Source organism: Haemaphysalis longicornis, unplaced genomic scaffold (genome assembly GCF_048455015.1).
Source record: "Haemaphysalis longicornis isolate Haplotype H1 unplaced genomic scaffold, Haemaphysalis longicornis Haplotype H1 scaffold_1, whole genome shotgun sequence".
Taxonomy (NCBI): Eukaryota; Metazoa; Arthropoda; class Arachnida; order Ixodida; family Ixodidae; genus Haemaphysalis; species Haemaphysalis longicornis.
In genome coordinates this window covers 182,208,628-182,228,201 of record NW_027526203.1, presented here as the reverse complement: position 1 = coordinate 182,228,201, position 19,574 = coordinate 182,208,628, and the positions used below count along the sequence as shown (strand labels likewise).

Sequence of the window (19,574 nt, the reverse complement as noted above, 5' to 3'; positions counted from 1 at the left end):
TGAACTTCCCATCATCAGACTACAGTGTCTGTACTCTCTTCTGACGAAGGGAAGACCACTCCCTGAAACGATCGTGACTAAACTCCATTGTGATTGTTTTCACGTGTCTGACTCTTTACTTTTCCTAATTTTGCGCGCTCTATGCGGGTTTTCATTATTTCTAGACTACACACACACACACACGCACACACACACATAATATATATATGTATGTATATATATATATATTTTTTTGGCAGTCAAGAAAACCTCGGAAAGCAAAAGGGGCAATGCGGTAGGTCATAGAAACAGATGGAGAATTTTTTGAGTCAGAAAGAAAGTGGTGAAAAAATGCCCGCCGGTGGGATCTGAGCCCACGGACCTCCAGAATACCGGTCTGGTGCGATGACCACTACGCTACCGGCGGGGCTGTTTCCCCACCAATTTCTCGGGTATTTATGTAAAAGTATTTTTTGTTTCCTGCCCCTGGGGGTGGTAGCCAGCGCCACTCGGACTACTCGGGGTGAAGGGGACCTTCTTTTTAACCCCGGGCCGTGACTCGAGTGTCTACGACATGTCTAGAGTGGTTCGCTACATGCATAGCGAGGGTCTCTGTTCTGCAGTCTTGGTTCCAAAGGTAGCTTAAGAGGGTTCAAAGCTGGTCGACCACTCCCGACATGTATATATATATATATATATATATATATATATATACAGAGAGAGAGAGAGAGAGAGGCGCGGTAAGAGATAAATATCATACAACCCACTTCAATGACACCAAATGGATAGCCTGTACCCAAATAATAGTGATTGGAGATTGATTTATTGATTGCAGGGTTTAAAGCGCAGACGCTTCTCAGGCGATGAGGCACGCCGTAGTGGAGGGCTGCGGATTAATGTTGACCACCTGGAGATCTGTAACGTGCGCCGAAATCTCGAACACACGGGCGTTTTTGCTTTTCGCCTCCATCAGAAAACCGACCGCCGCAGCCGGGATCGAACCCACGCCTTGTAAATAGTAATTGGAGATGAGCTGTGGCATATGCGAACCCGAAGTCTACAGTCCTGTGGCTAGTTCAGGCGTCGGTCATGCTTATTTAGCTGGGAACGCACCCACCAGTGTGCCCAGCAAGCTCGGCGGGCTGCCGAGGAGGCAGCATGCTGCTTTTTGGTAGACGGCCTAGCTGGGCATAACTCCATTCTCATTCGGCGGCAGCGACTCCGCTGTCAAAACTGAAACGTCCGGAGAAACGCCTAGGAACAGGGTCGGACGAAAAGAAAACATAAACACCTAAGGTGGGCGGCCCAAGAAGCGAAAAGAGACAGGAAAAAAAAAAAAGCACACGGAGATAAGAAAAGGAAACGGGAGCACTCGAGGAAATGCCCCGTGCGACCGCCACCCCCGAGGTTGTGGCTGCAACAAGGGAGAAAGCATGGCCGTTATCTGGCGGCCCGAACGGGGCTTATCGTCCTTTCTCCCCGCGCCGCGACTTGTCCCCCCGGCAGAGGCAGGTCGCGCCGCGCGCTTGCTTGCCTCATGCCTGCATACATTTGCCTCGCTCGCCTAGTTCATACTTTATTGGCTTACTCGGTTTGTTTTCGCCGGAGTCATGTCGCGACTGTTGTGCTATCTTGCTTCGGCGTCTCTGTTCTGCGCCGACGGTGGACGTAGCGCCGCAGAGGTGTTGTCGCTGCGGCATCGGCAGCTGTGTACGTGAAAAGAGGCGCTTGCGAGTAACGTTATTGCGCCTCGCCTGTGTTCTTCTTCCAACCTGAAGTTTGAATAAGCGCGCGGGATGCCGCCATGGCAGCGGTGTGTGAACCCGAGGTGCACACACGCCTCAATAAAGACGTCATCATCTCCCTCCCCTCGCCCTCCAACTCGCACAAAATTGTCAGCCCAAGAGAGAGCAAACAAGCGTCAACGAAGCTTGTTGGTGTCCACAACAGCAGGATGTTGAAAACGGCGGGCAGTGTAAGCGGGAACGCTCCGTAAAAGACAACGTGGTGTCCCCGCCGGAGCAACCAGCCCAGTGGAGAACTTTGAATGACAACGTAATCATCGCGATTTCAAATTCCTGAGAGTGCCCTCAGTTTTTCGCTACAATTGGGTGGAGTGGGTAGCCAGCCGCGTCGAAACCACTAGCTTGCTTGATGAAACAGGTTTGGACGGCATCCTGTTTGCACGAATTGCTCAGCGTTTGTTTCTGCAGCTTAAAGTGTACCGTTGGCACGGGGCTCCTACTACCAACACACATGATTCGCGCATATGCGGTAAATATGAGGGATCGAGTCGGAGCCGCGTGGGAGACAATGCTTAGCGCCTTTTCCTGGGCGCGCGACCTGAGCCAAACGCAGGCGGCCCGAAATGTTATAGGCGATAAGTTCTTTCAGACTACCGCGGCGCTCAGTCCAGCACGGCGCGGAGGGATTGAACCTCGCCATCCGCGCACAGCTGAGCGCCGCCGTCCGCTTGGCGAGCTCAGCAGGCCCCCATTTTGCACCAATTGGACGCGGCACTGCTACAGAAGCGGCATCGGCGGCTGAGGAGGAGAGCGCGTGGCGCGCCGATGACGCCTTTATGGGCGTCCGTCTCAATGTAAACGTCGTCCGCGACGGCGATTCAGCCCGCGGCAGGGCATTGTTTATCGCTCCCTGCTGCCGCCGCCAGCGGCGAAGCCAATATTTGTCCCGGACACCGAGGCAGCCGGCCCCCACGGCCATACAGGACCATTCGCGAGCCGCTCCGGACCAGATGCGCTTTCATTTCCCCCCCGTTTATTTTGTCCTCCACGGGTCCCCCCTCCCCCATTCCTCCGTTTCAGTTTGGGAAGATAAACTCTGAAGGTACCCCACACACACTCCTTCTCGTTCTCTTGTCGTCCTAGCTGGCACTGGGAGATTTGGGATCTCGATCGGTTCGATCGTATTCGTGTATTCTGTTTAGAATTGTGATGTAATATTGCCTCCCTTTACCTGCGCCCTTTGCGCTTGTACTGGACGAGCCCCGTTACAAAACTCGGTTTTCTACAAGGCGAATAAGCCTTCCCTCACCTCCGCCTCTTTGCACGTCTCGTGTTCTCGATTGCATTCATCTCACAAGACTCATTACCTGCTCTTTTCTTGGTGCGGAAACTTGACAGAGCTAACGACAGCTGGAAATGCCACTGGGCTGTCGAGGATGCTGTTTTTTTAAGCGAAGCTATAGTGTTCTCACTGATGGCGTCTGTAACGCTAAACGCCATGCAGGAAGGCCAACTTTCTCTGACGATGCTGGTGAATGATCGTGGATGAAGTGAAAGAAGAAACGCTTCAGTGGCCGTAATCTAACCTGGGTTTCTCGCGTTACGGAGCCGGCGTCTGTCCGATTGCTCCATTTCGACCTGGTCGAAACTCAGTCCAAACACATACGACAACCAAAGAATCCGTCATGAGAAAGCTTCGCGTTCAACCGTCGTCGTCGTTAGACGGAGGGGTGCAATTTTTGTCCGTTGGGCACACTTCAACATTATTTTTTTCCCGTGTTACGCGTCTTCCTAACCGTGGATGAAGACATGAGCGAGATGCTGTTAAGCGAAAAAAAAAAAAAAGCAACAAAGCTCCCTCCACCCACGGAATGTTTAAATCGCTAACTATCCCATATTTTCGTTCATGGTTTATAATTTGCTTTCAATTTCGCTTTCACGACTCGCGTAGCTATCATGCGCAGATAGCGTGCAAGTAAGCGGTTTCGCTCCTTGGTGTCGTAATCCTCCTTTTCAGTTGGCCACCCGCCGTGCTGGCTCCTGTTGAGCCCGAGGCGGCCGCTTTGAACAGTTCCCAGTAGCAGTGGTGAGCGTTTTCCTGACAGACCGAAAAGCAGACATCCACCGGCGCAATAGTTCGGTCGAAGAATCCCAGGTGGTCTAAATTAATCCACAGCCCTGAATTGCGCCCCGCCGCGTGGCCTCGGGGTAACCTCGGCGCTTAAAACACCCATTTTTAACGTCTTGATTACGTCGGCTCAGGAAAGGGCGCTGTGTGTGTGAGCTGCTAGCACTTGTGCGCGCTCTAGGCGAGCGCGGCGGCGACGTGACTTTGCATAAAGATTTTGCGCAAGAGGTGCGCCCAGAAATTATTCCCCGCATTAGCTTGAGAAACGCGACGGAACGGAACAAATAGGACCACTGGTTATTCGTTCAGCTGCTCGCGTTTTCCTACGGGCACAGTGCGAACAACGCCCTACATCAAAGAGAATATCTCTTTCTGGAGTTCTTTTCTTTTTCAACAGAGAAGCACCGTACTGTGTTCGTATTGTTGTTGAAAATAACTTCCTAAACGAAGGGCTTTAAGTCTCGTTGGGTCAAGTAGACAGTAAGGTGCACCGAATTGGAGTTTGAAAAGAAAAATGCTTCACGCAGCGCGCTTTTTACAATCACGCAATCACTACGCGTAAGCTGCCGACAAGTACGCCCATATTTACAATTAATTCTGCTTATACCAACACGGCATTGGCTGGCATTGCTGTCTGATTACTGATGCGTCCAAGTGTCGACAGCAGTGCGACTCACCCTACACTGCCGCGGGGGCCGTGCTACAGCCTTTGCCGGCCTGCGTGCAATGGCCCACCAATAGACAGACCCCCGTGCGTCTTCAAAGCTCCGAGAGCGGCCCTTTCTTCCCTTCCGCCGCACGGGGGCCTTGCATACAACGACTACCGCTTGGTGACACAGTGACGCCACAGGTGGCGTCTCTGACGCACTAATGAGTTGAACAAGTGTCGCGGCATTATTGTGCTCCACCGTACTGCCGCCAATCGCGCCGCTTAGGAGAGGGAGACCCAGAAAGCGGTTTGCATTAGCAGGAAGTGTAAACTGAGATATGAGAGACGTCAATGGAAAACTAAACTGAAATAGACAAACATATCTGGATATTTACAGCTGGGTTTGAAATGTTTCGCAGCCCTTTGCGACGCCACCGTGTTTCTGAAGAAAGCGCAAACGTGTTCAGGCACTTCATCCTACAACAAACTCGGCGGCCGGTTCATCGCCGCTTCCCCCGCGGGTGCATGCAACAAAAGTACACGAGAAGTTGATGACAGTGCGCCTGCAACAAAATGATCATCATGTCCGATGGGTACGCAATGCATCTATCTAATAAACAAGATAGTTTTACTTGAAACTAATCTGCAAAGGTTACTTCAATAGCAATCAAGTTGTAGGGCACGCTCAGCCGGGCTGTATAAGACCATTGTAGGCGCAGAGGTACCGAATATCCCCCCTTCCCACACGTCCAGAGATGAAAGTGGCGAGGTTAAAGAACGGAGACATTTCCGTCCAGGCTCTCCCATCCTCTCAGTACTTCCTAGTGTCCGAAGGGGAGAGGGGTGGGGTGGGGGGGGGGGGGGGGGGACGAATAGGAAGGCCGCACCCGACGTACCACCCCCACGGTGTTGAACGCGCGACGATTATTGTTGTGTCTGCAGTCAACTTACTCTGTGTAAAGGTTACGTAAATGCGAGACAAACGACGCAGCGGTCAGAGCGAGGACAAAGAAGCTTTCGAACAGCCGATCGGATGGCACGGGCCTGCGCGGCCGTGGATGGGACGAAGGACGAGAGAGAGAAAGCAAGCGACAGCGGGCGTGGGAATATCCGTCCGCGACACCACTGTGCCGTCTGCTAATGTTTCTCGTGAGTGACAGACAGACAGACAGACAGACAATGAACTTTATTGAGACAGACAATGAACTTTATTGTCTGGTGAGTGAGGTTTCAAATTTTTATAGCAGCAGGCCAGAACTGTTATGCCGCATACGCACGTGATGGATGTTCGGTGCGTTCACCGACTATGAACTCCTTTCCTTCAAACTGCTAGTGCGAAAGCCCCAACCACGATTGCGCGGTTGTATCTTTGAAGCATGCGGTACTTTCCCGTTCATAAGCCACGTGCGCAAAGGAGGTGCAGAAAAGTCAAAATATGACAGCCGAATTGCTGTGGCAGCAGAAGGAAAGGGGGTTCAAGGGTATGCGGCGGCCAAATGTTAGGCCTAACGCCACGCGTTTAGGTCTATCGCCAGTTGGCACCAGCAGATTGGCGTACCGAATTTGACGTTGCTCGGCATGCCGTTAGGATAAACGCTAGTGTTACCTAACGTTAAGCTTCACTCTTGTTAAGCTTGGAATATAGGCCTAGCAAGGGCTATTAGCGAAAACTCTTAGTCATAGTAACGGAGGGAGGAAGGAAAATGGTGGAAAGTGCACGGCGGTGGCTCGAAGCGACGAGAGTTGATCAGTTGAATCGTCGCAGAGTGTTTGTAAAGGGGTTTGACAGTTCCGAATCTGAGTGAGCACGGCTGCGGTTGGCGTTTGGAGCGGTCTCTCAACACAGGAAACCTTACTCTGCTCACATATGTCTGGAACTCAGTTTTGACGGAAGTCAAAATAACCGGCAGCTGCGCTGAAATCGAAAAACCCCTTTTGTGAGCGTGCGTACGGTAAATTTCCATGAATGTGTGTGTGCGACACCAATTTTTTCACGCGATAAATGTGAGTTTTACTTATACCCGTGATACACGAGCGTTTCGAAGGCCTTTGAGTCGAATGTCTTTTGACTCAAATGACACCTTTGAGCTGCTACACGACGTTTTTCAAGGGCCTTTGGTTGAAATTTCATTTGAGTCAAAGGAGCAGCACCAACGACCTTTGAGGTTCTCAAAGGCCTTTGAAACGCAAACGGTCCGACTCTCGGGCGCAGTTTCTGCATGCCGTAATTACAAAGGAATTATTTATGAGTAAAACTTGGTGTTTTAAGTACACAATCTTCATGATTTTTCACTTGATTTTGTTTTCTATCACTCGGTCTACGATTACAAGGTAACTTGGTACCCTCAACATCAACGGTGCGAAAAAAGAAAAAAAAAACGGGCTGTTAGTGCATGTTATGTGCGCGCTTGTCGACTGTTATCAATGTGATCACTAATAATTGTTTTTTTTTTACTATAAAATTGATTTTTTGTCAAGAACGAAACAGGGCAGCAGTAGCGACATCAAAACATGACGGGCGAACGCGGAAACTTTCAACTGCCTTTGAAAATTGTCGTGTAGATTGGCGGAACTCCTTCCAGTTCAAACGGAATTCGAAATTTCGAAGGCCATTCGACTCAGATTTCCTTGTAAACGCTCGTGTAGCGCAGGTATTATACAGGCAATTTCAACTGTGTTTTTTTTTTTTTTTTGCTTCGTGATTTCGCTGTGCAACATAGTTAATGAGAATGAAGGAAAGAAAGAAAGAAAGGCAAATGACGCAGGAAAGTAAGAAAGAAGGGGGTGATAAGAATCAAAGATAGTAAGTCTAGCAAGAGTGGCGTAAGACAAAAACAAATGAAACAAAAACACTCTTCCGTGATTAATGTGGTCGCCATATAGAAACTGGAAGCTAATGATCGAGTGCAGCGATACGATCACTTCGAGCCCACCTCTCTTAAGAGATCAAAACCGGCCCTGTATTTGACATCTACTTATCACTTAATTCATAAAACTTCAGGCAGGCTGCACTTTACTGCGTGCAACCTATATACTCTGGACGGTGGTTAAAGCACTTTGACAAACTGCCGAGTCCTTTGGCATGGAGCTAGCTTGGTTTTCACACCGCGAAACATTTTTGGTGCTGAAGACAGCACGAGCAGACGTGACGATAAATTCTCCGAGGCAAAAAAAAAAAAAAAAAAAACGCTGAGCAGAGATGGCACAAACACACACGCGGACGCACTCGGCGGAACTACTTTTCTGTGCTAACTTTAAAAATCTCATGTTCTGTAGCTCTCTCAGCTTTTGTTAAACGGCCAATAATGTCTTGTTTTGGGAGAAATTACTACTCTCTCCCGTATCCCTTCCATTTTTTTCTTTGTGACGTTGAGGATCCCGCCACAAAGCACCCGGAGTTAACCGGAACCTTCTTCCTGAAGGCTTGTTCTATTGGCTCCAACTTGCATCACGAACGTTGAAAGCAAATGAGGAGGTTTTTTTTAAGCGCCACCTTGGTATGGCGGCGGCCAGGCAAAGTCGAGAATAGGGCCTCTGAACCGGGCGGCGATCAAGCCCCGCCCTATCCGAGTGTTACTGCGAGGTTCTGCCAACTGGGAGAAGACTGTGCAGGAAATGCGTACGCACTGGGCCAATAAAATCATGGTTTCCCCGGCAGGGTGGCCGGTTGCGCTAATCACTTACTTCTGCCACTGGCTGTTGCATGTATATAGTATATGCGCTGGTGCTGGTTCGGTAGGCTCTCGCGTTCACCCGCGTGCACCTTTTGGTGGCGCTGGTACCGCAAGGCGAGACATTTCAACGAATGCGAAGCTGACACAATTCTTGTCGCTTGCCATGAGGCATCCTCTTTTAAATTGTGTGTTCACTGAGATTTGGGACCTTTACGAAGTATTTGCCCAGAAAAAGTGGCCGCGTGCATTCATTTTGCTTTTACGTGGCCAGAGTTTATTCCAGAAGAACACTTTGCAAGCTCTAGCCATTCAGTTTCACCATTCACGATTTGCGATGTCAGAAATAGTAGTGCGGGAAAGTATATAGATAGGGCGGCGAACAACATCCCCAATTTACAACTGTTCGATTTTGATATAAGCTTAAGAGTTAAAGAGGTTAACCCAACTAGTGATAAATATATATTTTACTAAAGGGCTCCAGTGTTGTACTAAATTCATAGTCGGCGTCATCGCCTTTTATCTCGCCCATTTTATCTCGTCCGCAGCGCCTCTGATGCTGATTGTGGCAGGATGCCCCTAGGGATTAGCCAACCAAAAAATTCATCACGAGATAGCTTCGCGTTCAACCACCGTCGTCATCTTCCCGTAAGGGAACCGCCAAAGAAGAAGAAGGAGAAGACAAAGCTACGAAGAGGAGGGCGTGTACATTGCTCTCAGCCGGTGCACCAATGTCAACAACCTTTACCTCGCCAACGGTGACGGAGACTACCGATTCTACCACAGAGACGACAACATCGACAAGAAGATGATGGACGAGTTTCGGCGCCTCGAGAACCACCGCCTACTCACCGTAACACAACAGCACTTGCGTGCCTTTGCCACCGGTGTGGACCCGGACGCGGAATTCCCTCTGGCGCTAGTAAACACCAGATCACTCAACATAACGGCAACACAATGGAACCACACGGAACCGCCACGATTCTTCACATCCTCATCAGGGTTCCCCACGGGAAGATGGTGGAACCCTGATTGTGTAATTTTTATCTTTTCAAATGGCATTGGTGAACCCAGTACGGTTTTCTTGAACCCAGTTTTTGCTGTATACATATACGTAAATTTTACGGCTAAGAGAACCATACTACAGTCAGAAATTTCAAGCATTTATTACAGTTTGACATTGCATAGCGTAGCTGTGTTCCGCTATACGCTATTCTGTTCCGTTATACGCTATGAAATACACGGGCTTCAATTCAGAAAGTATGGTAGCTTCAAGAGGCTGTTACTGACACTCTAACAAGTGGGGTTTAGAACAGATTATGCCCCGTTTGTCTGTAGACGAGACGTTTAAGTGCTGGTTATCGTTTCGCTCCTAATCATGCATGGAATACAATCGTGTTATGACAATAAATGGTATGGCGCTGCCTGTATTGCAGCCGCACGGAATCCACCCCCCCCCCCCCACCATCAAGGAAACTAAAACGGCTATAAAAAAAGTTGTAACGCTAAGTTCCTAAAACAAATTATTGCCTCGTTCACGATCTGACCGCTAGGGTAAAGATTACAACTATACAAAGTGTGACGGCGCTAAATATTTAAGAAATATACTAAATCGTAAGTGGAAAACTGTCGCAATACACACGTTTGGTCCCGATCACTACTAGCAAGCGTCCACATCGGGGGTCTTTGCGACAGTGTATAGAATAGTTCAAAACTTTCAAACACGCTTGGGACCAGGCATTTCATCTTTTCTTGCGGGATCTTGTGCCGTCGCTCTAAGCGCTACGTTACTCATGGCGGCGAAACCTAAAATCCCAAGTTGAATTTTTCATCCTCCTTGTAGGCCTTAAAACAGGCCAAAATACGTGCGTGCAAAACACAAATTAAAATTTCTAATTGGCGCGGACTTGCGGTCGAGCGACTATGGCCCATGCATTTGAAGCCATGGGGCCTTGTTTAGATCCCCCAAACCTGTGAACGAGTAAAATCATTCTGTTTTCCGGAGCTTGGCCTCTGTGGCGCACACGCCGTGACACCGGCGACGACAGACACACGTCGTGATATCCCCGATAATAAACTGCCGCCTACTGTCAGTGTAAAAGATAAAAAAAACGCGAGGATGGGAACGATGGCAAACACACTCGGACCGGCCGAGATGTCGCGTAGCTGAATGACGGAATACCCTGGCTGAAAGAAGAACAAAGCGTGACCTACATGGGCGTAACGGGCATTATTGACAAAGGGAAGCCTCCGCGACGTAGTAAATTAGATTAAATCTTCGAGTTTCGCCGACTAACGCGGGCGCTAGATTATTCGCCCTACCAGGTTAGGTTCCGCGTGAAGAGACGGCCCCTTCGTCTATTATTCCTGTCTTTTTTTTTTTTTTTAACCCGAAAGCACTGGAAGCTCCGCAAAGGAAGGAGGCTAGTGGCAATCACTGAGTCTGTTTGCTGAAACATTCTTCCGGTGCCTGTTCTTCACTTGAATGTTTCACCCTCTTGATCCAAATCTCCCCGGAAAAACTCACGACGATGCCGCCCTTTTCTAAAGGAAAAAAATGCTGCATGCACGAATGGCGAAAACAAATAAGTAATATAATATCTTCAAGTTTCCCTGTAAGGTCTCTAACGGTTCCGTTCATGCCTAGATTTTTCTCAATTTCATTTCTCTTTCAGCCTTTGTTTCCCATCCACTTGCTTTCTACAGATTATCTGGAGTGTCTTCCCCATTCCTATCCCCTCTCTAGAGGTTCTTCCGTTTTTTTTTCTTTTTTTTCGGTAATCGCGGCGCCACAACGAGGGGGGTAGTAACCAGCAGCAAGTTGATGCCGCGCCCGTCAAGTGGCTTTTCTCGCCAATTGTGCGCCTTGCCGGTGCACCAACGAACGCAAACTGACAACTGTCTCTCACTTCGGAGCGCTGCTTCGCGAGGTCGGTTAAATCTCCTTATTACGCTTTTTTCGTACTTTTTTTTTTCGGGCCAATTCTGCTTCAGCCGACCCTTTTTTGCTCACATTCCGAGCTGACTGCTTTTTCGGTAGTTTTTTCTTTTGTGCGTACATTCTTTTTGCTTTTTATTTATTCCATCAAGTTCGCTTTGTTTGCCTCATTTCATAACGCCTAGGGTATGCCTTTACCGTGTCCTTTACTTCCATTGTGCTATCCACAACTCATCATACCCAATATCGTCTTCATTTTCGCTTCAACTCATTCTGTCATTGTTACTCGTTTCTTTTTTTTTTTCTTTTTCTTTTTTTTGGGGGGAGGGGGTGGGGGGGACTAAGGATGAGCCAATCGGGTGTTTGCTTCATGTTTAGCTTTCTTTTCTTCTTCTCCACCTAATATTCGGACTGCTGCTGACGGTGCTGAGTGCAGCAAAGTGTGGGAGATAAGCGCGCTGGAACGACAAGAGAAAAAAGTGAATACTCGCAAGCCAGATAAGTTTGCGAAGGTCTTTGTTGAACTTGGAGCTACTTGAAGAGAGAAGTTCTTTCGAGAAAGGTTGAAGCGGCAGGTTCGGTTTAGAAAGAAGAAAATGAAATGACAAGCGCGTGTGAGCGCGGAAAAAACGACGCAGGTGAGAGGTTGCGGAGAGGGGCGAGGAGCATAGCGGGACAGGTCTCTTCTGCAGGAGCGATGTCAGCTTCTCTGGGTTTATCGAATCATGGATAACTCGTGTTTGCGACTCGGCGTAGTGTTGACGAACGGCAGCGAGAAAAAAAAAAAGCAAAGATCTAACTCGTACACATGAAGGTTTTGTGGATAATTTAAGTGATCACCATACCGAACTTCGATTATTGCTAGTCCGCAGAAGGGGTTTGGAATACGATTCAGGGGATTCATGGGCCGAGTGTATACATGAGGCATGACGTAGTGGAGAGAAACAGATTATTTGAGGCAACTTGGCGTTTGTACACACAGGCATTTTTCGTTTTTCGTTCCATTAGAAATCCACCAGCCACGGATAAGAATAGGCTCCGTTACCTCGTGTTCAGCTGGAAACATAAAAACTCACACAGAACGCGAAAAAATAAGGTAAGTAGAGATAGACACACGAGAAAAACATGAAAAAATAAAAATAAAAGTTTACTGACGTTTCAGTCAGGAAGAGGACTTCCTTTCGCACTCTGAAGAAAGGAAGTCCTCTTTTATCATTGCTCTGGCTGTACATGTTTCCTTTATTCTTTCAATTTTTTCCGTGATCTACGAGCAGAACTTTTCGTTTCTAGTTGCTCTTTTTGCTTCGTATTAATTCTTGTTTCTCTTTTCATTGTTTTATACGTTCGACTCACCATTATTGCCAAAACCCTTATGTAATGCCTTCGGGCTTTTGAAAACGTAACAGAAAATGAAATAAAATGAAATTAAGTTGCCGCAACCCTGACTGCCACCCGCCGCGGTGGCTTAGTGGCTAAGGCGTTGTGCTGCTGAGCATGAGGACGAGGGTCCGATTCCGGTTTCGGCGGCTGCTTTTCAGATGGCGGCGAAAAGCAAAAAGGCCCGTGTGCGTCAATAAGATCCCCAGGTGGTCAAAACTATTTCGGAGCCTATACCACTACGGCGCGCCTCATAACCCAGACGTAGTTTGAACACGTTAAACCCCACAATAAATCAACAACGGAATAGTCGCCTCACAGCGGTGACGCTGCCAGCACTTAGCCACTACGCTCTGGTTCTTTTAAAATCAAGCAACTATCAGAGGAACCCAGCCCATATTGGAGTTTTTCTCCGCACGTCCGTGTTTGCATGCGTATGGATATCTTTAGCGCGGATGTTCAAGGAACCCCTTAGCGGTTGTCAGTGCTGAGACTGTCACCGGCCCCCTACAATTTACGAAGCTGGAATCATTTCTCCGCTTTACGTGATATCAGTACTGGAGAGCGTTATGTGCAAGTTCTGGAGGCAGTTAAACTGTCCAGGAGCTGTCATAATGTTTCATCCTAAGTTGCAGCTTTTAACACGAAAGTTTTATTCCCGGATACACGAAGATTTCGCTTACGTCATATACGTCACGGAAGTGACGAAAAAACAACGATGCAAGGGTGCACACCCGCACACAGGGTCTTATTGCGGGGAAGCAACCTTTGGAACGAAAGAGTACGTTATACTTAGGGTTGTTCGTTTTCGGGTTTTATATTTTAACGCGAAAGTGTTTCATGCCGCAATACCCCACGATTTCACTGACGTCAGTTCCGTCACGGCAATGACGCCAGTGCACCTTTGCCGAAGCGACCCGCCAGCAGGACGTCACTCGCCAAGCACACCCACAAGACAGCCGCCGAGCCGCAAATCATGCTCATCTGCACATTTCGCAGCACATTCCACTTTCGTGTTTTACTGAGTCCTATGACAGAGGAATCAACCGCAGTTTTTTCTTACCTGAAAGCTGCGCTTTTCAACTAATAAGTACGGAATATATATCACAAGGTCACATGAGCAAGCCTTTCGGTTCGATATATACGTGTCAGAGCATAAATGTTTCCGCAGCAAAGGGCTCTTCCTGCAGTTCCGCGAATGCACTCAAGACGGGCTTTGCAGTGCAATGGCACGCCTCGCGGATTCCAGATTGCTTTTGTTTCAAAACGACGCGTTATGCCAGCTTGGTCACCTGTTTGCTCGCGTCCTGTGATCTAAAGCATCGGGTTTAGATCACGCGATCTAAACCATCAGCTTTCTTGCTTGCTTGCACAGTGGAACATTCATTTCCGCACGTCATGCACAAAGAAAAAGTGGAGCTGCCTGCTTTGTTTCCCGCTCCCGTGCATAATACCAAGGAGAAGCCGGAGCTTCCTGAGGTTGCGCCGTTTCCCGTGGGTGCACCTCTTGTTTTGACCCTGCTGCAGATGTTCCTCTCAAATCGCGGAATCACGCACCAAAGCTGCATGTGTTCAATGGGGGGTCCCGTTGAAGCTGTGGGATTATTTTAGATAAACCCGAGCACTTCAACCGAGAGTCCTGAACGTGCGTTCGCATTTTTGCCTTTTGTCTTCATCGTGACTGCGCAGCTGTTAGGGTAATTAACCGAAATGGCTACTTCGCGTTCCGGAACAGGGCGCCCTTGCCTTGCCGTGTACATACGTACAGCAACGGCAGCGGATTCTTCAGCACTTTTTCTTGAATAAAAATTGGTTTTCTTAATCTGAGGGCTCGTGCCAGTAATTAGAATTTTACTTAAACAAGCATGAAATAATCGCTCACCTGAGTGAACCGATGTCAGAGCTACCCACATATTGCTGAAGTGACGTAGGATTTTTGTGTGGGTGTATGGGCGCGGGGGCGGGGGGGGGGGGGGAGAGGAGGCGTTGGAACATGGTTTAAAGAAGAGAGCACCAGCTGAAGAAGACGCGTACACAAGGAGGAGATATAACGCGACGAAGAGTTAGACTCGCCCTTACATGCTAAACCTTGCACTCAAGAAGACAAGGCCGCTCTTACAGTAATTTAAGCAGCAACAACAGCAAAAAAACTTCCCAAGCTGTGCACAGCTAAGATCTGCTAACCAAACAAAAGTCATTATCAACATAACCGGGAGAGTGCTCGCTTTATTTTTCTGCTGTCTTGCGTCTGTTCAAAGCTTGTTCAAATATCGCCTACAAAAACAAGAGAAGAGGAGGGATAGTGAACAAGTGAAAGACTAAGATAAGTGGACGGCTCGTCAGCACCATTTTCTGATCTTTCTATATATTCACTATATAAAAAAAGAACGAAGTCGAGGGCGATAGCCAGAACCGGAAACTAGCGCACGTTTCTCGCCGCCTACGCGCTGACGCCATGCGATACTTTCCGGAAAGCAAAAAAACCAAATCCAGTCTCCGCTTCTACAGCCGTCGCTTCTTAAAACTCTGTATCTCGCACCCCGCTTATCCAGCAGTAGGGCGGAGAATTAAAAAAAAAAAAAACTCACACGCAAACAAACAAGCAAAAAAAGCGCAAAAACACGAGCGCCGAAAAAGCACAGTGTGCCAAATCTGCGGCCAAAGTCGCCCGGATAAGAGCGCTGACAGGGGGGGGGGGGGGGCAAGAAGGAACCGAGCAGAGTCGCAGATTCGACATCAGCGGTGGCCGCGCGCAACGAGCATCTTTTCTCCCATCCGGCTGCACTGCGATCGAGGATTACGGGGTGTGCGATATCCGGAATAGCTACCGCCGACAGCGATCGGGGATAAGTCAAGAAAGAGGCGAACATCAAAAAAGAACACGAAACGAGATCGTTCAAAACACAGTTTGTGCGCGAAGTCGGAAAGAGGGCAGAAAACGTGTCCCAAGGTTAACGAGCCCGAACCGAGTGTACGCAGAGAGCCACACACGGCTTTGGCTCGCGCACGACACACGGAAGGAAGGCGCTGCGCCGCCCGCACTTCACGTTCCCGCCAGGGCTAGGTAAAAGGAACGTGGGTAGTATGTACTCGCCTGCCGGACGCGAACATTGGCGGCGCCGTAAGTGCCGGTTGGGGGCCCGTATTAAATGGGCGGGTGGCCGGCCGAGGGTGCAAGGAGGCTCTGGAGGCACAGGACCTCCCCGCCACCTCGCTGCCCTCGCGAACCCGAAGGAATTTTCAAGGTCGCCCGCTGGTCGCTGTCCAATCACCGGACTAAACACCCATAGAAAGTCCGTGCAAAATAAGAACACTCGGGTGCAGATCGGCCAGCGATTGTCGTTACAGTTTAAAGGAGCTTGAAGACTAAATGCGACCGTGCTTAATTTGGATGAACTAGCCTTTAGAAGCTCACTCAGCTCCATTCCACTCACGAAAGACGTTTTTTTCTCCTACCCAAAAACGCAACAAATATTGACTTCTTTTTTTTTTTTCAAATTTCGCGCTACACGACGTAAGTAGTGATCCAATAGAGGGAACACTGAAATTCTAGTTATGAGTGTATTAACTACATGTTGGAATTTACTGTAGGGGTCCAATAAATACGCGCAGACATGTTTTACGGCGGTGGCTTTGGTCCGTGGGCGCTAATCGCCCGAACAAAACGTACCCTACAAGAAAGTAGTCCGTGAGTCCCCACTACTTAATCTGCTTTCGTTGTTATTTAGATTTTTTTTTCCGTTCCAAGTTTCGATGCAATCGGTGTCATTTTTACCGGGGAAAAGTGGTCTTTTAATTCACCAAACTTTAATTTGTCTTCATGACCTCTTCAAATGGAGCTATCTGTTCACTACAAAGCGGTATTCAACAGACGCAACGCAGGAAAACATATCGGTCACAAGACAAAGTAGCTGTTCGATCCGCCGGCAAGCACGGGTGGGAAGGGCGTTCGACTACGCCGACCGGTGTACAAGTTAACGTTACAAAGCTACAAGTTAACTTCGGTACATCGGCACCGGGTAACCGCCGCAGAGGCCAGACCCTTCAGCAATCGGCTACATACAGTCCCACCATGCGCTTTGCGCGAGAACTTGCCCCGGCACCTTGTGCACTGCGGACGCGCCAACGGTAGAAAGCGCGGCAGCTTGATGAAAGATGCACTTACCTTTGTCGCGAGTGTGTAATATGCTTGTTAGCCAAACACTTTTGCGTGCAGGCAGAAATGAACCACGGAATCGGCGAGACATGACAAAATTACAAACAGCAACAGTGCATGCAAAGTTTGTTTTACAGAAAGCCGCGATTCAAAGAATAGCAACCATAATTATAAAAAAAAAAAAACCTGGAAGTTGGTTAGGCTACCTTCTGGCTGCTTGGAGCAACCAGGAGGTATCCAGAGCGATTTGTTTGGTAAAAAAAAAAAAAAACTGCAATTGTGCCCGTTTTAAGCATTAGCGCTTCATTTATGTAAACAAGACCTGAACTCTTCAAATGCTTTTACGAAGTGTTTCAAATTTGTGTTTGTTGACTTCTAATGTCGACATTGCTTGCCAACAAGACCAAAGCGGGTGGGGAACAGCCGTTCTCTCCTCCTTCCCCCTACCCTCAAGGTCGAAGAAAAGAGCGTTCATTTGAAAGCCTGGTTGGCTCATGTGCAGTACGTGTAATGTGAAGTTGCGAACACGCCGGAAGTACTTTGAGCTTGCCGCTGCCGGCAACATTATAATTGATTTATTTGAAAAGGCTGACATCTGAGCAGGTGTACACAGTTTTTATATGCACATAAAGCTTCCAATTTTGGTACCGCTGTCAAGCCCAAGGACGCGGGTTCGATTCCCGGCCGCAGCGGCCGCTTTTCTGATGGAGGCGAAAAGCGAAAACACCCGTGTGTGCGAGATTTCTGCGCACGTTAAAGATCCCCAGGTGGTCAAAACTAATCCGGAGCCCTCCACTACGGCGCGCCACATCGCCTGTGTACCGTCGGCGCGTTAAATCTCATAGTCAATTAACTTTGGTGCATTTACAGTATTAACTTTAACGTGGTACGAATGCATACGAAGGCATACGAAGACATCCTAAATGCATACGAAGGCACCCGCACTGGTCTGCTTGGCCGCAGCTCACCCCAGTGACCGATTGCAGTACGCTGAGAAAAAAAAAAAAAAAATCAGAAATAGCGCTGTCCTAACGTTTCGTCGGTGCAGTTGAATATTTTGCAGTAGCTTGGCTCGTCCATTTTTCATAAGCCCCTTATCTGTAGACAGCAAGCTTTTTATTGATTCTCGCCTCCTACGAAAACACCACGTACTCCCAACACGTATACAGGAGAAGGGGAAAAGTCAGGCTCCCACGCAAGGGTTGTGGTGAGAAGACAAAAGTCTTAGCTTATGCAGCGCGTGGATACGGTGCGAGCGAATAAGAAGAGAGAAAGAAATGTCGTTCGCGCCACCCACCTGATTTGCAGGGATCAAGGTCTAGGTCGTCGGAGACCCTCATCGGAAACTTGGTCCGCAGGAGCTCGTCCGCCGTGAAATGTCTCGCGTCCACGCGGTTCTCGGCGGCCAACAAGCACAGCACAAAGAGCACCAACACCAGCAGCCATGTCACAACATGCAGCGCACCGTCTATACGACTGACACTGCGCAACTGCCTCCGCGAGGCCCGTCCGCTCGCAGACGACGCAGCCGCCAATGCCGCTGTCGAACCGCACCGATCATCCGCGCACGTCATGACGCTGGCTGTGTTTCCGTCCCGTTCCACAGCAATTCACCGCCGTCCGCGACTATTCCTACCGAGAGAGTCTCCCCCACAGCCTAGTGCGGACACGGCAGCAGCGACACTGTTCCCGAATCGAACACCGGAAAGTCGCAACACACTTCCAGAGTCAGGGATAGACGACCAATAAATCGCAGATCACGATAAGAAAGGCGGAAGCGCCGCGCGGCTTCGTAACTGCAACCACAGTTCACTTCATTTTTAGCTGGTTAGATAAAATCTAAACTAAGCAACCACTCACGGGAGTAAAAAAAAAAAAAACACTCGCCCAGTGACTGTCCCGTGGACGGTCCCGAAAAGCTCAGAGAAAAATTAAACCAATCACGTAGGGGGAAAAAAAAAATATCCGCGAAGAGAAAGCAAGCGGAGGGTCACAGCTCTGGGCCAGCTGTAGCTGATATGGTCGCGACCCCCATGGGTCGGTCAGCAGCCGACACGGCACGCGGGGGGTCTTCTGAGCGGCGGGCGCAGTGCGCCTCCGGCTGGCGAGCAGTGTTGATGTTGTGCGGTCCGGCCGCGGCGTGCGCGTTGCCCGGCGAAAAGGAGAGAAGCGCGCGCTGACTGCCGCCGCCGACGCCACCGCTCACGCGTCTCTGCTCGCCGGTGGCGGTGCGCGCCGCTCCGAGGAACCCACGGCAGGGAAGAGGGGGCCCCTCCGCGCTTTTCGCCCACACCGCCTCGTCGCGGACTCCGAAACGGAACGGCGCGCGCGGCGCCGCTCTCGCTGGGCCACTCGCGCCTGCGCGCGCGAAACCTCCTCTCCGTCTTGCGCGCACTCTTTTCTCTCCCTCTCTCTCTCCAACTATCCCGTTCTCGCTCTCCCCGTCCATTAGCATCGCACTCCTTCTATCCTAATTCCATCTCTGGTCTGTTTCTTTTTTAATCCCAGTGTCTCGTGAGTCTCGTCTGGGTTGTTAGCTTGAGCTCCCTCTGACCCCCACATCTCCGCCTTTCCCCAGACTTTCGCTCTCTGCCAGCGTCGATTTTCTTGTGCGCTACTCCTCTGCGCGGCTTCTCTCGTAATTATACAACGTATCTGCCATCCCGCTCCCTGCTCGGCGTCTTGTGCCCCGTGTCGTCGGGCCGCGTACTCCCACTCCTACCCATCGTCTGATGGTCGACTGCTTGCAGCGGCAATCTGGCCGCGGAAGTTGCGCTCTCGCTGGTGGCGCGGGAACACCCACGACCCCGGGCCCCGCCGCAATTTTTCTTCCTCTTGCGCAGATGGACAAAACTAGTTCCTGCTGATAAATTTGTTTACGGCACCGATGACATTGAATCTTGTTTTCAAGCCGGCTGTAAGCGATGCTGC

At 49.5% G+C, this 19,574-nt stretch overlaps 1 protein-coding gene across 1 annotated transcript in view; it reads right to left on the bottom strand.

Annotated features, from left to right (window-relative positions):
* Positions 1–18,956, bottom strand: part of LOC144139907 (bone morphogenetic protein 1-like) — a 678,031-nt gene extending 659,075 nt beyond the window's left edge. The window contains exon 1 of the mRNA XM_077672135.1: positions 17,941–18,956. Within this exon, the coding sequence (XP_077528261.1) occupies positions 17,941–18,217 (277 nt within the window). The 5' untranslated portion in view covers positions 18,218–18,956. The remainder of the gene's footprint in view (positions 1–17,940) is intronic.
* Positions 18,957–19,574: the final 618 nt, after the last annotated feature.